We start from the raw sequence: 19,988 nt of genomic DNA, 5'->3' as shown, positions 1-19,988 counted from the left end.
CACACACACACCTATATTATTACCATTTTATTATTATTTACCTTGTTTAATTTTGTATTAATTACGTAAGAATTATATTATAATATGTAGATTACGCGTATATAACACGGCCGCCCAAAATTATTAGCACTGTTCGCAGAGCCAAAGGCCAAAGACCGTCACCCGTCGAATTTATTGCTATACACGTGCGCTAATCGCCGTTGCGTTTCTTTTTTATATTATTATTTTAATTGTAGGCGCGAATCGCCACAATTTACTATTGCAGTTAATTGTAAGGCACAAATTGCCATTTCATAATATTATATTTCTAAGGCGCTAATCGCCAACGTTTTATTTTGTTTTTGGTTAGGCACAAATCACCGGCCTTATTATTGTCAATTATTGTTACAACGCTTTGTCGGTGTCGTGTGTCAGTATATTATGTTCTTATAACCATAGGATAGGTAGCAGCTGGCCCCAGTAGCACACCGTCGTACCTGTGAGTTTTATATATCTTATTATTATATTATTATTGTGTAGGATCTCTATATATTATAATTATATATTGTATTATGTTGATACCATTATTATAAACCAATACTTGCCCATATTTGTTATTTATACTATTGCTATTGCGAATTAATTACAGAAACTATAAATACAGAAACTATATACCTACCTAAAACCACGTTATAATTTTTGTATCATAAATCTAATTATTCCACACACATATACACATCTACACACCCACCACTCTAGCACTCACAGGTTTTGCTCGGCGAACCTGTCCAATTCCTGTTGAGTGCTAATACACATATACACACATGCGACACAGGTCGGTCGGTGAGTAGTGGTGTAACAGCGCTATTTTGGTGACCGGGCGACACCGACTATTATTGTCCGTACCCGGCCCGTACATATGACTTTAGATACTTGAAAATTTCACTGAATGTTTGTATTAGCATTTTCAAATACACGATACAATTTTGAAAATAATTTGACTCTTTTCGAGCTATTTACAGCATTGTCAGTTTTTAATTTTTTTAGTTTTTTTTTTTATAAATATCAATAACATTTTATTTGTTGTGTAAAAAAGCGTGAAAATTAAATATAAGGCTCCTGATATATCGTTATAATAGCAGTTGAAAAATATTAAATATACATAGGCACAATTTTTATTTATAAGCATTTAAAGTTCAAATTTTGACAACATTTATCAAATTTATAATTTATTAATTATTTTGTAGTTAAAAATGTATAAAATGTTTAACTTTTATGGCTAAGGATTGAAAATTTAAAACAAGGCTCCACGTAAATAGGTTATATAATATATATAAATTACTTTATTCACAATAATATCATCAAATATACTTGGTAATATCATGGCTGACTGACCGTTTTCGCTCAGAATCGTTGTTCTTATACAGTGATATTACAATTATTGAATTCAAATTTAACACCATCCATTACAGTGACCCACTTATAACCTACTGTACAGCAGAGCGACATCCACTTACCCACCTTTTTAGTTCTGATATCAGAAATATAAATACAATGCATTTTATTTGTATTTAAGTGTAATATATTTTTACATGGTTTGCAGAATGTTTAACATCAGTTCTGATGGACCTGAAATGGAGAAAAATCAAACAAATTTATTACTCATGGATACTGTGCTGCAAGAAGTATGTGATTACCTTTTATAAAATGTGTTGCATAGTTGTATTGTGCCGCATGACACAGGAGTATATTTTATTATTTTTGGGTTGATTGGAGTCTAGTTGGTACTTTAGGGGGGGGGGGGGGGGTCAAAAGTAAAAATTTCCAAGTAGTTTTCAAAAGCGACGTGAAAAACAAAAGAAAAATTAAGAAGAAACGGGATTTTTTACGCAAAATCTGTTTTCGAGAAAATCGATTTTGGTTTTTGGTGTAACTCTAAAACAAATGACCGTGTGGACATGAAATTTTGACTGAAGGTTTATATTAGCATTTTCTATACACCATACAATTTTGAAAATATTTAGACTTTTTTTGAGCTGTTTACAACATTGTCAGTTTTAAATTTTTTTAATTTTTTTTTCTATAAATATCAATAAAATTTTATCTGTTGAGTAAAAAAGGTTGAAAATTTAATAGAAGGCACCTAGGTTATTGTTTCAAAGGCAGATGAAAAAAATTAAAAATCCGTAGTCACAGTTTTTATTTATAAGCATTTAAAGTTCAAATATTGACAAAATACGAAAAATCACGAAATTTAGCAAATTATTTTGAGTTGAGAATTCATACAAATTTTTCTTTTTAAATCTAAGATTTAAAAATGTAATACAAGATTATCCATAAGTTTGTCTACCTTTATCAAAAAAAAAATGTCTACAAGTAAGTCAAATTAAATTTTTATGAGCGTTTGAAATTCATATTTTTACAACATTTGATATTCACTTGATTTCTCATGTAACGATTTTCTTATTTTGTTGCAATTAAAAAACTAATGACTGTGAATACTAGAAAATTTCACTGAATGTTTATATTAGCGTTTTCTATACATCATAAAATTTTGAAAATATTTTGACTCTTTTTGAGCTGTTTACGGATATTGTCAGTTTCAAATTTTTTTAGTTTTGTTTTCTATAAATATCAATAAAATTGTATTTGTTGTGTAAAAAAGCATGAAAATTGAATGCAAGGCTCCTGATATATTGTTACAATAGCAGTTGAAAAATATTAAAAATACATAGGCACAATTTTTTTTATAATTTAATATATTATGCATTCAAGTTTAATATTTGATAAAATTTAATAATTATTTTGTAGTTAAAAATGTATAAAATGTTCAACTTATATAGCTAAGGATTGAACATTTAAAACAAGGTTCCACGTAAATAGGTTATATATAAATTACTTTATTCACAATAGTATCATCAAATATACTTAGTAATATCATAGACTGACTGACCGTTATCGCTCAGAATCGTTTTTCTCATACGATGATATTATATTCAAATTTAACACCATTAATTACAGTGACCCACTTGTAACCTACTGTACAGCAGAGTGACATCTACTTACCCACTTTTTTTTTCATTTGTAATCATGTTGTCATATATTTACCCTTTACCTTAGGTTGACTTAGGTCTTATAGTTTTATTTATCAATTATGTGTAAAATTGCATATGTTAATTTTTTTTTTAAACCTTAGCTTTGATAATTGTAATACGATTAAATGCATGTGAAGAAATAATAGATCAGGCGGTTCAAAACATCATCGTCCATCACCAATAGACCGATACACAAAAATGTTCGTTCAATCTAAGGACCAATCACAAGTTATGAATGAAGATTAGTCAGTAAATTTATATTCTTTGGAAGAAACATTATTTATGTTGACCACGCAATAACATCAACTTCTTTTTATATACAAAATCCAAATCATTTAAATTTCACTCTTAACTGAAATAATTATTTTAAAATATGATGACATATTTTATGTTACATCGGGGTGTGTGTTATATCATGCATTCATGCATAATATATTAAAGATATTAAAATTAAAACTATTAACTAGGTTAAGAAAACAATCTTATTTAACAGGTAACATACCAAAACAAATAAGAGTATAATACAATATTCAATAAGCTATAGCCTATAAGTAACAATGTAGAAACAAGTATTCCGTCAAATTAGGTTAAGATAACAATTATTATCTAATAAAATAATAATTAGTATAATTTTAAGAATAGTCAATAAGTAATAGCACAATGTTAATAGTACAATGTAATTGGGTAAAACCTAATATCGATATTACCAATAAAGATTTGATAGTAAAATTGATATATTATAAAGAATATGTGTAGACAGAAAATCAGTGGGGTGAACGTTAATGTTTAATAAAATATTATATTTAATATAATTGGCTCGTTTATTTGTGTACGTTTGAAGTGATCGACGTATACGACAATAGGAAAGTCTACCGTCCGAACTCACCGTCTACTCGTACCGACTGACCTCATTGGCTCCAACTACCTCCAACTATCCGTAAAATCTATCCGTTTCGATCTTTAAATAAATAAACAATCATTCGACATCCACTCATATTGTTTATAATATTATTTCGCGTTGGCTACGTGAGAAGCAAACTTCCTTTCGCCCGTACGCCACATTATCTTATATTATCTACATAGTGGACTCCACGTATTTAACACACTACACAGCATATTAATCTATGACCTATATTAATATTTTCTTTTTTTACATAGCATCGGTACGCTACTGCATCATACATGTATACAATAACAATTATTAAACTCAAAATTTAAATTTAATGTACTTAATATTATGATATCAATCATATTATCAGTTATCACTTATCAAAATTATAACAAAATTCATTTCCATGCGGAACGGTATGTAAATACGAAAACTTTAATGATAAACAGAGAGCAAACAATCACATTTTACAAAAGATAAAACACGTACGGGGTCTTAGCAACAATCTCCGTGTACAGGCAAGCGTAAACATTCATAGAGTTAATCGTCCAACAAGGATTTCAAGTTCATCTCATTTCTGTGCACGGACGCGTCATTAAACACAATACCTACATATTATTATAAGTTTTTGTGATAATATTAACGACGTACCTACATTCAAATTTATTGACTTTCGAAATAATTATTCCATTCTTACCGGTAAGAGTTGATTATTATAAATTAATTATAAAAGTGCGTTTTTCCTGAAGCATGAGGACGTGGCGTCTAGCGTCCACTATCAGTCCGGACATAGGCCGGCGTCTAGACAAGGCGTCATGACGCTGCAAGGAAAACCGTCCCTTTATCGATTAAATATCCACGTTAAAAAAACATTATTTGACTGAATTTCCCAAACTAAATTTATTGTTGTTTTCAGTTTAATGCTTACGATTGTTGGCTATTGCCTATACCTAGTATAACGTGTTATTTGTTATAGTTTCTCTGCAAGTACCCAAGTAAGTTATAAACTGTACATTTTTTTTTACATTTATCAGAATGTTATTTAAATTGTATAGTATAATTTTTTTTTTTTATGATATTTATAGAATGTCTAATATCAATGAAAAATTCACAACGAAGCTAAGAGGTAACGAGACATTGAAAAATCGTTGCCAAATTCGGCCAAGTTATGATTCTGGCTTGCAGGCATCTGGCTATTCTCAAAATGCAGTTGTATGTATCACTTAATTAATTATTTTATTGATTTTAAAATAATTATCTAATTTTTCATGATTGAATGAGTAGCCGAACATTAAATCTGAACCAAAACGTCAAAAATATGGTGGTAGAGGAATGGCCATTCAAGAACTAGCTGAGTCTATGTCTTCAAATACCACGAGAATAACAAATTTGGTTTGTATGATAATTTTAACTTTTAATGTATACTGAATACGTTATGTATTATTTAATTGTATTATAAAATTGGACCAGACCATAGACAAATTTAGGATTTTATTTTTTATTTTATTTTTTTTTTAGGGGGGGGGGGGTTAGTCTCAAACAGTCTAATTAATATTAATACTAATATTTATGTAATACTGCAAAGGTTTTTACTATTAAAATTATAAATGTGTACAGAATGATCAGTAAAACTACAGTTAACATAAAAATTTAATTTATCTAAGTAGGTACTTACAACTTTAAATTTAATTTTGTCTCAATAATTTTTGCAAAAACTTCTACTTTTTAATTTCAATATTTGTTAGTTCACTCTCAATATTTAAAATAGATAAATTAGTGAAATTTTCTTGGATTGTTGAAGAATGTAGCCAATTTTTAATTCTTCTCACCACTGATAATGATATCTTGCATTACTAACTGGTAGTATTAATGCAATCTTCATAATTTTATACAGATTTTGAAATATATTTCCAGCATCCATTAAAACTGACAAAAGATCTTAAAAATTGCCAACTATATATCTTTTTTTAATATAATTTTTAGCAACTATTATTTCAGCATTCAATTCATGTGTATTGATTTTAAGTAATGATTTATAAGCGTAGAAGATAAGTGAAGTCAAGTGAATAAGTTAATGATAATACTTCAGGTGTAAATAGAGATTTTAGCATCCATAACTTGGTTGTATAAATTAATTTTCCAAAATTTGTGTCATTCTGAGTGTTTACGGAATTTTCATAAATATCCGTTGGTATCGTATACTCAATATCATAATTTCTGTATTTAATATTTAGAGCTGTTTTTCTTTTTTTTGAAATAGGTGTTGGAACTTGTTAGTTCTTTCCATAATATTCTAAATTTATCATTGATTAAATAAATGCTTCTCTTCCTGTGGTCTAAATTCGTCACACATTAGTGTAAACATGCCACATTGGTTTATTTCATAAATTAGGGGTCTCAATTCAAAACAGACCTTTTCCATTTTTCTTATTTTTCAGGACAGCTATTTTTTTGTTTCTTTGATTTTTTAATGATTTAAATCAGGGTGGTCCAACCCGCGAAGCTCTTTTTTTTTGGCCCCTCCAACAATTTTAAATCAGAATAATATTATAACAAAATCGCAATAAGAAGGTATAAAACGTATACGATCTTATTAGGGATTTATACTTTAAATTTTAAATTTTATTGTTATAGGGCGGGAGTTCCCGGGAGTCGGTCATATCGCGATAAGACGCGGTGAACGGCGTGAATACTATTCACAATCGCACTATTGCGAGCATTAAATATTTCTCTAAACTAAATATAATCAGTAATCATTAACCAGTCGACCCCGTGTGCTCGTGTGACAGTGCCCGTGTTATTACGTTTTGAATTTTTCTCTTGAAATCTTGTCATTATTTGGCAGTATGTAAATTTGTGAATCGGCATTTTCTATAATGAGTTTAATAAAGTCTAAATCAAGCAACCGTATTTACAATTCGGCTTTAGAATCGTGCATCAGATTAGCCACCACAGGGTGTTCAGTTGAAATTGATAAATTGGCTACTGAAAAACAATGACAATCATCACATTAATAGTTTATTTTTTATTTTTTTTATTGTAATAAGACTTTTAAACATTAAAACATTAAATAATAATAGTAATAATAATAATAATAATAATAATTAATAATTTGTGCATTATATAAAATAAAATATAAATAGGTAATAATATAATTTTTTTCTTCTGGCGGGCCCCGGTGTTTTTATGGAAGTGTAAATTGGCCTGCTAACCACAAAAGATTGGACCACCCTGATTTACATGTGATGTATTGAAAAATAGGTAAAAAAAATTAAATAAAAGTTCCTTTTGGAAAAAAAACAAATCAATATTCATCAAAATGCAATATTTTCAAAAGTACCTAGTTTTTCTTTTGATAAAAATTACTGAAGACTCATATGATTTTATTGATATAACTTGTAGGTACTGATGTCACAAAATGTTAAAAAAAAATAATGAACATGTACAAAAACAGTTTTAAAATGTATTCAATAGTTTTAATGTTTAGGATAAAATATAATAATATAACAAACAGAAATAAAATAAATTAATAGCCCCTGATAGTAACTTAGTAATAGTCATATAAAATAAAATAAAACAAAATAAAAACATATTAAGGAAATCATACTAAATGTTATATGATAAAACTAAATATAAAAATAATATATCAGCCTTTTTAGTAACTAAATAAAAATAAGTTATACAAAATAAAACAAATTAGATTAGTTTTAGGAACTTTTATTCATTCATAATCGTCATTTTTTTGATAATCTGCAATTTCTTCTAAGTCATTATTATTAATAAAAATGTCATTTTAAAATGCTTGTGCTTCTGGTAGTATACTAATGCATTTTTTAAATTGTATACATAATTTTGTTTAGATTTCATTACATGATTTTTTTTGTAGTTTTTGGCGAAACTAATATTTTCTAGTTTTCCATTCCTTTTTAGAATATTAACACAAATTGGCTTCAATTCATAAGATTGTGAAACACTATATTTATATTTTAGAGTGCTTCTAAAATCAATTGGTATCTTTACAATCCGTTTTATTACTGATTTTTCATAATAAAGAACAGTAAACAGTTCATAACTCTTTACTGTCTGTTATATACTGTTTAAATATTTCATAGTATTCTTCTGGTTAATAATTGTTTCTCTCTGTCTTATTTGTTTTTCAATGCAACCAATCACTTGGTCTAGTGTTAAATAACTATGCCCATGCACTAGAAAAATTATGGTTAATTTCCCCGACCATCTTTACTTTATAATTGATAAAATGTAATAGGGCAACTATTACTAACTCATTTTAATTTCTTAAATAATATGTGGCGTTAGAAAGCCAAGAGGTGTATTTAGGCAACTAGGTAAACATTTGAAATATAACTTAATTTCTATTACAACAATTAATAAATAATTTTATATACCTACCTATTCTAATAAGTGTTTAAAAATAACACACATCTTTTTTTGGATAGGTAATTCTATAGTACACTGGCATTAAAAATACAAATAGTATTATTGTGAATAAAGTAGGAAATAGTTAGAAAATAGGTATTTCAATTATATATTATATATAATATATTTTAAAATGTATAAATAATAATCAAGAGTAGACATATACACCTAATCAAATTTGTTTATTAATTATATACCTATTATTAAAAATTATCTACAAAAAATATTTGATTGCACTGGAAAATAAACAATTGGTATAAAATATTTTATTAATTTTTTATTAATCATTGTTAGTAATTTCCCCGGTTATTTATTACATTTAAACACCTATTAACAAGTTTGTACTTAATTTATTTTCTAATATAATAATAATGACTATAACAATAAGATAAGACACTAGTCAAACAAGCATGTATATTGTATATTATATTCTTTATCATAAATTTAAACTTAGTAATATTATACATTTTTTAATATCAGCAGACAAATGATTAAATAATTCTATATCCCTATTCATAATTTTCCATCAACGTGGTATTTGTTTTAACTAATCTTAGGTTACCACCTCGGGTTATCACTATTCTCTCCTCGTGTATTGCATTTATTTTGGTATTCATATTCAGTTTTATTCATGAAAACTTTAGTGGTTGATAATTTGTCATACAATTTTATTGATCTAATGTCAATATTTTTTATTTTACTAAATAAATCATTTGTACTACAATTTTGATTAATATAATAATTTTTAATTATTACTTTTCTAAGCATTCAATTAGTTATCTTAAATGGTTCCAAAACATTTTTATAAGCAAAGCTGATTTCCATACAATTAGAGTAATTAGACCATACGTTAATATAGATTGTACTAATGCAAAATACCATTTTTAAGCTAGGAGGATCAAAGATATTCTGTAGCACTTCAAAGATATAAAAACATTTTCTTATACACATTATTACCATTTCAATGTGAGGTTTCCACTTTAAATGCTCATCAAATATTATACCGAAGTATTTATCTGAACTTACTCTGGAAATATCTACAATTTGATTTACATACAATAATTATATTTATTTTTTTGACAGTTGTTATTATGTAATTTAATTGTGAATAGTTCTGGTGTGTTAAGACTAGACAAGGCAAAGGGAATAAAAACTTACTTTTCTTTATATAACTTTAAACTATTTTCAGCATACCAATTATTATATATGGTATGGTAGTAGAAAATTGAAATAAATAAAATAATTGTACTGAATTAAAATTGGTGGGAGGGAGCTGACCTTTGACCTTCCCTTAATTCGTCCATGTTGGTAACTATCTGGTCCACTTCTTATATTATTTAGATTCCTTATATACTATTTGTATTCTTAAACTTATTCACTGATGTATCATTAGTTAATTTGTAAATATTATTAAGTATCCATATATTTTAATAGTGTATAATAACATAATGTTTATAGGACTTTTCAAACGCTTGCATAGAAAACCATTTCAAAAGTCTTAGAGAAGAAAATGAAAAAAGTAAGTTTGTAATATGATTATTGATTACAAATTTTTGTACTAGTTACAATATTTATTATTATACTTATTATACCTAATAATAATAATAATAATATTGTTATTCAGTATAAGTTTTTAAATATTTAAATTTTGCTGAGAAGAGAATTAGTTTTAAATTTGTAATAGATATAGAATTGATTATATATTAGTATTAACTCTAATAATTTAAGTTATATATAGGTATTGTAATTACCAATCAATTTTTTTTCAGAACTTAAGGAAACAAATGAAAAGATTTGGGGAAAATTCATACATTCTGATAGAAGTTCATAACATTTAGAAGGTAAAACAAATAATTGAAATGTTTTAATGATGTAATAGATTAATGTATCCAACAGAAGAATCTTGATAATCTGAAAGAATTCAGACAAAGTTTTGTTAAGATTAGGGATTCTTCTGGATAAGTAGTTCCAAGTAGTTTGGATTTGAGATTGCGTTTAGATATTAGGAAGGGCCTTAAATATGGAGTTTGCTACTTACAATTTTTCTTTTACTTTTAAGTAAAGGCCCCATGTTAGAAGTTTGTCTAGAATAATACTGAGGTATTTTGTTTCATTATATCATACAGTATTTAATTTTATTATTGGACATTAATTACGGTGGATGGAGAAAGTAACTTGGGTTGATTTACTCTTGTTGATTTTAATAATTCAGTTTTCGGACCCAGTTGTGATGAGGTTTGTGTAATATTGTAAATGAATCGCTTTTTGTAAAAATGTTTTAACAGTTGGATAGTTTCTGAAAATTATATAAAACTATAACTTCCAAAACATGGTAACTATGTGAATTATTTTTTTTTATGTGCATTATGTGCACGGTACTCAGTATTTATACAACATTTTGATACTAAAAATATTTAATTCAAGTTTGTACAAGTTTAAAGTTGCTTCAAATGTGCCCTTTTAAGAAACATTAGAAAAATTGCATATAAATATTTAGAAGTATATCGAGTTTTGGTATTTTTTTTAAATTAAAAGTGTATATTTAGGTATTAAAAAACTACATAATATCATATTCTAGATAGCCAGCAATGAAATTTTTACTAGATAATAGTTGTACGGGCCGGGAACAAACAATAATAGGCCGTGGTGCCCGGTCGCATATTAGCATTCTGGGGTTGGTCTCGGCACCGGTTATCATTTTAGCCTTCTGATTGGTCGTTTCTACTATCTATATAAAAATTAATATTAATTATCTATATTAAAATTAATTTTCTTATCGTATTATATCAACTTGAGACATAGGTACAAAAAAGGATAAATACATTATTCTATACCTAGTTAAATCAACATTTTTTTATACCAGTAGTATTATACCTAATAAAGTAGTAACAAATTAATAAAGTCTCAATAAAGTTAGTGCTTAGAGCATATTATGTTATGAACAATTAGTTGTCAAACAGTGAAAAATAATTGCTAATCGTTATTGTGTTTTATAAAAGTTTATAGTGAATAAAATAATAATAATAATAATAAGTTTATTGTGAATAACTAAAAAGGGACATGCTAGAACACAGAATACTAAAACTAAATACTAAAAAACAGTTTAAAAACACAAAAAAAGGATAAATATATTAGAGTAAGTAGATGAGTTTCACTTGTCCAATCTGCTAAGTCATTAAAAACTTAATTCAGTTATTAGATTCTGAACTGAGAAAAATATATTTTTATTTTTTTATATACCTACTATATATTCAACTTTCATCCATTTACTTTGCTTACTGTAGATTTATATTTTTAAGACCTATCATTGAAGTTAGAATTAAATATGACAATTATTTCAATGACTTTAGATAAATATTTATCTCCTCTATAATGAATAATAATTAAGTAGGTAATAGTTATTTAACTGGAAGTTAATAACATAGGACATATGTAATATTTAACAGTAAGGTACAATATTCTTAGAAATTAGGGTAATATATATTACTTATATGTTACAAATAATAAAAAATTAATGGAAAATTCAACTTGGCAGTTTTACATTTTATGTAATTATAATATTTTAGAGCAAATTAATGAATGTTTTAAAAAAAATGTTGGTATTATTATTATTATTAAAAATATAAATACACAGACAAAAAAAAAAAATACAGAAAAAGTAATTATAATAATTATATAAAGTACCTAAGTATAGTAATTATAAAATATGTATATAATAATAATAAAAAATATGCTTTATAAAATTTGACGAAAATAGTAAATACATAATAGGTTGATACTAGTAATAGCAATCAATGACCTTTGGCATTTGGGACATTTTTCCTCACATTTTCGGCTAAATTTCTTTTTCTTTTTATTACATTTCTTTTGTTATTGTCTGTTTTCACTGGTCATCCTACTAATCGACGTTTACTACCTCTTGTGACACCTGGCTTTCTTCTACTTATGGTAGTAGGCTGTACATGAATAGTTGCACGAGATCGATGTCTTAGTGATATAGTACTACCAGCAGTACTCAAAAATGATTCCCAAGTAGCAATCGACTTAACTTTCTTCAAACGATCTAAACATTTAGAGAGTACAGAAACTGAAGTATTACTTTTAAATTTTTCAAAATTTGTTTTAATTAATTCTTGAATCTGGTCACATATTCATCCGACTGTTGATCAATATTATGATTATCAAGATGATCATCAGTTTCAACTATAGTATTTCTTATTGGAGATGATAATACATTATCTTCAACAATTTCTGTTGTTTCTTCACTGGATTGACAATTATTTTTTTCGAGATGAAGTGGCTTATAAAATGCTATTTCAGGTACATTTTCTCCAAAAGCTAATTTAGCTATCATATAGCGAGAATCGACAGTAATAGCTGGTAAATTAGGCATGGCTCTGTTAAAGTGATGGTATACTACTGCCTGATGCTTGCAAAAAGCTCCCAAGTTTCCTTTTGAACAAGTACAAAATCCATGAGTAACATCTACTTCATAATAACCACAATCGGACCCTGATGGTACTTTAAATATATTGTTAGGCAATTTTTCTATTGAATCTTTATTAATATTAACAGCTCTTTTTATTTGATCTTCAAAAAGCAATCGAGCTGTGTCATTTCTACCATTAACAAAAGTCCTTAAACGTCTTAAGTAGTAATCTTCAAGGCCAGTACAAATAAAATCCACCAGTGCAATGGCATTATGTGCCTTATTTCTAGAGAGTACTATGTCTTTAAAATTCTGTACATTAACTTCACTAAAATTATTGGTCTGATTACCATGGACAGTAGCATCTCTAAAAGCTAGACACCATAATTCTTTCCTCGCCCAATAATTATTCATATATTTCACCCATTTTTTATACTTAAGAGATATAATTTCATCACTTATACTATTATTTATAGTGTTTGTTTTGCCAATAGCAGTAGTATAGGCATTGTGAGCACTATTATAATCAGGTGCAATTAAAATACTTTTAAATAATGTAAATAACAATTTTCTGTGTTCATTTTTGATATTATGTTTTACATCCCATAACCATCTCCAAACTGACTGTAATACATGGAACCTACAAAGCAAAATATTTGATTGTGGCCAAATTGATTTTAGTGCTTGTCTTTCTGCCTCACTATCATCAATTATAAAATGTCTTGGAAAACCTTGGCCATAAAAACTATTAGGAACTGAATCTTTCAGTAATGAAAATGCAGTCTTATAGTCATCAACTGTTTGTCCTTTTGTTATAAACATGCCCAGAGGAATAGCTCTAATACCACATGATATTAGCATAAATGTAACAGAATGACTCTGAGTATCACATGATGCAGTACTGTCTGCAAAAGCAATATCTTTAGAAAAAGCTAATTGATGAGCTCTTTGCATAATAGGAGTGACCACTAGTATAGCAAATGGATTTTCATTAAACCTTACAATTATTCCACATTTTTCATAATCGGTTTTCTTATCTTTCTTATCTTCTAAGTTTCTACAAAATATTTATTTAAAAATTAAGTAATACAAATTTAATATCAGTTTTACAGTGTATTAGGTACTGTAGGATATAGATTATAAAAGTACATTGTCCATTGGTAATTTTAAAAATGAAATATTTTTTTTAAATTTTTTTAATAAAAAATAAGTACCTAATTTAATTATTTATTGTATTTAATTAGATTCTTTTTACTTGGTAACAATATAAAAAATTTTTATTTAAAAATAAGTGGTGATATAAATTAATATGGAATTTTATGGTATGGTATTATGGTCACTTGCCCAAATTTATTTAATTAATATAATAGGTACAACATAATAAATTGTTAAGAAGACTTATTAATATAAAATTATAAAGTAACTTGTATTTATTCATTTACCTATTTATATTTTTTTATATAATTTATTAAATCAGAATAATAATACATACATAATCATATATCCACATTCCACATGTATATTTAACATTATTAGACTTGAGAACTAGGTAATTCTCAGTTTTATATATAATTTTATTTTATTTCTATTATTATTTTTTACTTGATCCTTTTAAGTTAAACATATAGTGGGATTAGGGAAATTATAATAAATTTATAATATTAGTATATATAATATTAATTATAACAGTGGATGTAAATTATGTACCTACTAAAAAAATAATATATAAACTTATTTTTATATTCAAACAATATTAACATCAATTTATGATGTAAACATTGAGTAAAATTACATATTTGACTTTTGTGAAAAATTATAGATAGTAGGTAATGATGTAAGTAATGATAATATAAGAAAATGTAAAAATATATGTTTTAAATTGGTCAAAATTATATGTATTTATTTCAAGAGTTAATGATTAAATGTTTATATTATAATTTATATTTACCCATTATATTAGGTAAGTTCAATAAATTGTAAATAATATGTTGAAATTTAAATTTATGAAGTCAACAATTAGTTATATTGCTTTATTCCTTCAAGGAAACCTCCTAACCTTTGACACACTTTAACATACATTGTTATTTTAAATGTTTTAATTTAAATTATTAATATATTATTTTACAGATCTATATTTTATTTTAAGGTTTAAATAATCAAACTAATTTTTTTATTATGGCTATTACTAGTATTAAATTGAAATTTATAATTATCACTATGCATACCTGTAATACACTAAGTTCAGTAGAAGATCCGAGGTTATTTAATTTCCAAGTGTCATACCAATGACGAACGGTCCTATACTTAGGGTTAATTGAAGCATCAGCTAGTTCTTCGGAATTTATACCATACTCTAATTCCAATTTTGTTTCATGGATACTTATAGACTCTGATATGCCTATATGCATTAATTAATATAATATACTTAAAAGTTTGTATTTTGAAAAAATAAAATTAATTTAATACATTTTTTTTTTATAATTGGCACACCATTTTCAATATCACTACAATGCAGTTTTTTGGGTAATAGTTATTCATATACAAAAATGCCATCCCACACAAACATTAACAAATTATACCAATATTTACCTACTTTCTTTACAACTCAAACACTCAGCTGTTTGAGAAATGTGTTAAAATTACAGTTTAAAACTAATTTTAAATTAAATTATTATGTAATATGAGGCAGATTAATTGTACATACATTTTAGTTTTTATTGTTTCAAAATATTTAACTAATTTTCCCTAAAGTAATATAATATTATAACATGTAAAAATGTTGATTTCGTTGAATTTAATTATTAATTTTTATAGTTAAATGTTTGTAATATGCACATATTTTGTATCTGAGGATATTGTATTTTTTCTACTGTTAAAATATATTATATTATATTACTTATTATTCTATTAACTTCCAGGTAAATAGCTATTATTTAATTATTATTTATTATAGAGGAGATAAATACTCACCTAAACCATCATTGAAATAATTTTCATATATTATTCTAACTTCATTGGTAGGTCTTAAAAAAGATAAAGCTTCAGCAGAAGCTAAATTATGGTTATGTTCATTCACAAATTTAACAATTGCTGGTAAACCGTCCTATTATTTTAAATTATAAATTATGCTATAGTAAGCAAAATAAATGGATGAAAGTTGAATATATAGTATATAAAAAAATATTTTTCTCAGTTCAGAATCTAATAACTGAACTAGGTTTTTTAATGACTTGGCAGATTGGATAAGTGAAACTTATCTACTCACTCTAATATATTTATCCTTTTTTCTTGTGTCCTTAGTATTAAGTTTAATTTTAATGTAAATTTGAGCTTGGCATTCTGTGTTTTTTGATCTCCCTTTTTTGTTGTTCTCAATACTAACTTTATTAAATCCACTATGGTGACACATATAAACTTTTCTAAAACACCATACCAATTATTTTAACTTAACAAAATAGGTAGATAATATATAATTGTATAAATACTGCTGGTATATATGTGTGTGTATTGACTTCTTACCTACAAACATATCTTGAACTTTCACTGTTTGACAATTTATTGTTCACACACCAGCTTGTATTGGTCTGTTTACTATGAATACTAATCCATTTACATATATCTTGTTCAGAAAACATATTAGAACAAAATGAATTATTATTAAATTCCACTAATTTAAACATTTTAAGAATTTTTTAGTTAAAAAGCTTCCTACAAAAAGTCAAAACCCTTTTAAAGGTTAATGATACCTACTCATACTCTATATATAGATTATGTCTCAAGTAGTCTAGAATATAATATGATATAATATGATAAGAAAATTAGATTTTTATATAGATAGTAGAAACGACCAATCAGAAGGCTAAAATGATAACCGGTGCCGAGACCGACCCCAGAATGCTAATATGGTGCCCGGTCACCAAACTACTTCGCACGCTCACTCACACACCGACCGACTTGTGTGTAGTGGTGTAATAGCTCAACTAACATTGGTTGGGTTCGCCGCGCAAATACTAGTGAGCTAGGTGGTATGATATGTGTATTGGTGTGTATATATGTGTGTGTGCTTAAAACTATGGAAATAAACTATACCAATAGGTTTATGGTTCAAAATAATAAATATGCGTGTATATTTTCAATATACAAGTTATTATATTATTGATAATAATACGCGTTTTAGATAATATAATAATAATGGCTCAACAGCAATACAACAATAAATATAATAATAATATAAAAAGGAACTCACATAATTTGGCGGTGCACTGCTGGCCAGCTGCTACCTGTGCCTAAATAATTTGTGTCCACATTAGTGGCAATAATAATAATATAATTTGTAATATAATTCACAATTCGTATAGTATAAGGTATAATAAATAGCGTACACGGTCAATAATCAATATTATGCGACAATATGAACAATAACAGACGTTATTTCGTGGTGATTAGCACACACTAAAATACAATATATACATTATACAAATACGGCGATTCGTGCACGTAAAAATTTCGATATAAAAAAAACTGATGGCGATTAGCGCCTAGACAATATAATGTAATTCAGCGTTAGCACTGCCGAGCGGACTGGACTCTTTCGGCGGCCGTGCAAAAATCATAACTAAACAGCCGACGCGGTGGCATGCGATAACGGGCTTTATAATCTGCATATTACATAACAATAATAAATTCACAATAAACATTTATACAAATTATAATAATAAAGACTGTGTGCGTGTATGTGTGTGCCGGTCGGTGGCGGAGCCTAAGTACTCATATTGTCGCGGCGGCGACAATAGTCTTTGTGTTCATCTGGAGTAAAGTCGAATGTCTTCTTTGTGTATAGGTCCATCATATGTGTTAAAACAGCACATGTGCTTCTGACCATAGCATATATATTGATGGTGCAAAGGCCAAATATCTTCACTTTTGTTGAAATTGTGGTTACAACAATATTATAAAATGCATATTATTTGCTTGTGTTTAACCGACATTACGATTTAATCACTATAATTTTTAACATTATTAATTTATTTTAACGTCGTAAGCCAATATGATAAATAGTTACAAATGCTGTAAGCCATATTATGAAAACGTAAGCCTCAAAATTTTGATTTTGATTATGCTACATTGTTGTTACCCACATACAAATGTTATAATAAGAAAACGTAAGCCTCAATATCTTTTTTTGGTGATGCCACATTGTTGTATCCCACATATTGAAAGCTGAAATGTTAATCAAACACCGCACATTTAATAAACACAAAAATGCAGTAAAACTGTAAAACCAGTTGTTGATAATTATTCCATCATAAATATGCTGAATATCCGTGAATAAATATTGAAAAGTCTTTATCCACCAAAAATAAAAAGATATATGTATATTAATAGATTGTTGACTTGTATATTAGATTATTATTATCTGCTAATAGTCTGTAATTTTTAGGTATTGTAAACATTTTCTACCAAATAATACATTTTAAAATATTAAATTTAAATTTAAATGACTATTTTAAGATCTGTTATCATAAAAAATGGTTTAATAATCAAAACGTGGATTACAATACCAAATGCAGTATCCCTAATACATCATCACAAATGTTTATTATGAAATTATTATTATTATGTAGCCAAATGCTGTAAGCCTCAACTAAGTCATAAATAAAACTAAATTAACAATATAAATAACTATTACCAAATTTCAATTCTTAAGATTATTGATTATCCAGATATCACATTAAAAAAAAATATTAGCGAATTAGATAAAAACAATTATGTTGGTAAATATTGTGTTTAAAGTGTCTCCCGTAAACTTATGTTTTTATGGGTTACGACACTTGGCCTTTTGACCATCTATTATCATTATATATCATTTTTATTTTATAAGTTTTGTTAAAAGAGTACTTGTGCCGTATATGTGTCCGTTGACTAAAAATGTTATATCCCTGTGAGGGTCAGTATCGCAAATGTCTGTTGTATGGAAAAAAAACAAAACGTTTTAAACAAAAAATGTAACATGTGGCCTTTTAACAAAAAATGATTTAAATGGTACGCAGCTAAATGTATATATTTATCTGTGGATAGTATGGACTTGTCATCAGCGAAGGTTACTTAGAGTGTATTGTTCGTTTAAAGGATATCAGTTATGAAAACATTATAAAGCTCAGGTGCTAAATCAATACCTTGAGGAACCCATGCATTGATTGTGTATTGAGGAGAGAATGCCATACCATGTCCAACCAAAATCTGTCTATCAATCTTCTATTGTTCTAATATAAGTTTTAGCTTACTGATTGTTTAAAAATATTTAGCGTTTAAACACATTTTATACAAATAATAAGTCGAGATCATGTAATCAAAGGTTTTGTGAAATACTGTCTTACGAATAATTCTCATAGCATAAATAATAAAATAGTATAACAGTCTATTAGGGTGGACTGAAAATATATAACTAACAGAAAATTGTATGAAATCAATAAAATACAAACAGTAGTTTTTTTGGTTTAATACTTTGTTTAACATAAACTTATCTAATCTTCTCTAATTTTTCAGGTATTTGTTTTGGATTTGAAAACAATAGTTAAACATTTGCAGTGATTTACTACTGGACAATAAAAACTTCATCAATATTCAATTTTTTTTTATAACAATTGATTTATTATGATTGATGATTTATTACTATTTGCAAGCATTAAGTTAATTCAAATTATATTTCCTATTTCATTTTATGTTTCATTTTTATTATGCTATATATTATGTTGTGGTATAATTTAATTTGTAAAGATAACATTTAAATAAAAATTACTCATTTATTCAATAAACGGTCAAATTGTTTAAATTTGTTTATAATCTTTAACATTACATTAAACTAACATCTGCATTAAAATACATATTTCTATATTTCAAACTCAATAACTATTAATATGAAATGAGGACTGCCAAGTCCAGACTATGACAAACATTTTTGTCTTTCTCTAAAAATGTCCAGCTCGTATTATTTATTTTCATGTTTTTACCTATATTCATTGGAGTGTAAATATTACTCAAGGACTGCATTATTGCAATTTAATGTTTACTTGGTGAGGACATTTCTATGATAAAAAAATAACTACATTATTAGTTATTGTAAATGGGCATTTTTTACCGGTGTGATAAAAAACAATTA

The 19,988-nt window shown here is 26.7% G+C and overlaps 1 protein-coding gene and 1 pseudogene across 1 annotated transcript; one reads left to right on the top strand and one right to left on the bottom strand.

Moving 5' to 3' along the window:
- The first annotated feature begins 4,199 nt into the window (after positions 1-4,199).
- On the top strand, positions 4,200-19,763 carry LOC132935713 (uncharacterized). The gene is made up of 7 exons (XM_061002327.1): positions 4,200-4,662; positions 4,880-4,958; positions 5,049-5,175; positions 5,248-5,355; positions 9,859-9,919; positions 10,170-10,241; positions 19,376-19,763. Exons 3-6 carry the CDS (start codon positions 5,050-5,052, stop codon positions 10,229-10,231), a joined length of 357 nt encoding a protein of 118 aa, XP_060858310.1. The 5' UTR covers positions 4,200-4,662; positions 4,880-4,958; position 5,049; the 3' UTR covers positions 10,232-10,241; positions 19,376-19,763.
- On the bottom strand, positions 12,192-16,464 carry LOC132935418 (uncharacterized; annotated as a pseudogene).
- Positions 19,764-19,988: the final 225 nt, after the last annotated feature.

The sequence above is a fragment of the Metopolophium dirhodum genome, chromosome 1 (assembly GCF_019925205.1).
Source record: "Metopolophium dirhodum isolate CAU chromosome 1, ASM1992520v1, whole genome shotgun sequence".
NCBI lineage: Eukaryota > Metazoa > Arthropoda > Insecta > Hemiptera > Aphididae > Metopolophium > Metopolophium dirhodum.
The sequence above is the reverse complement of the archived record's forward strand: the minus strand, read 5'-3'. Positions and strand labels throughout refer to the sequence as shown.

Coding starts and splice junctions, on each gene's coding strand:
- LOC132935713 (XM_061002327.1), top strand. CDS start 5,050: ATGTCTAATATCAATGAAAAATTCACAACGAAGCTAAGAGGTAACGAG. Junction 5,176..5,247: donor GCTATTCTCAAAATGCAGTT/GTATGTATCACT, acceptor TTGAATGAGTAG/CCGAACATTAAATCTGAACC. Junction 9,920..10,169: donor TAGAGAAGAAAATGAAAAAA/GTAAGTTTGTAA, acceptor ATTTTTTTTCAG/AACTTAAGGAAACAAATGAA.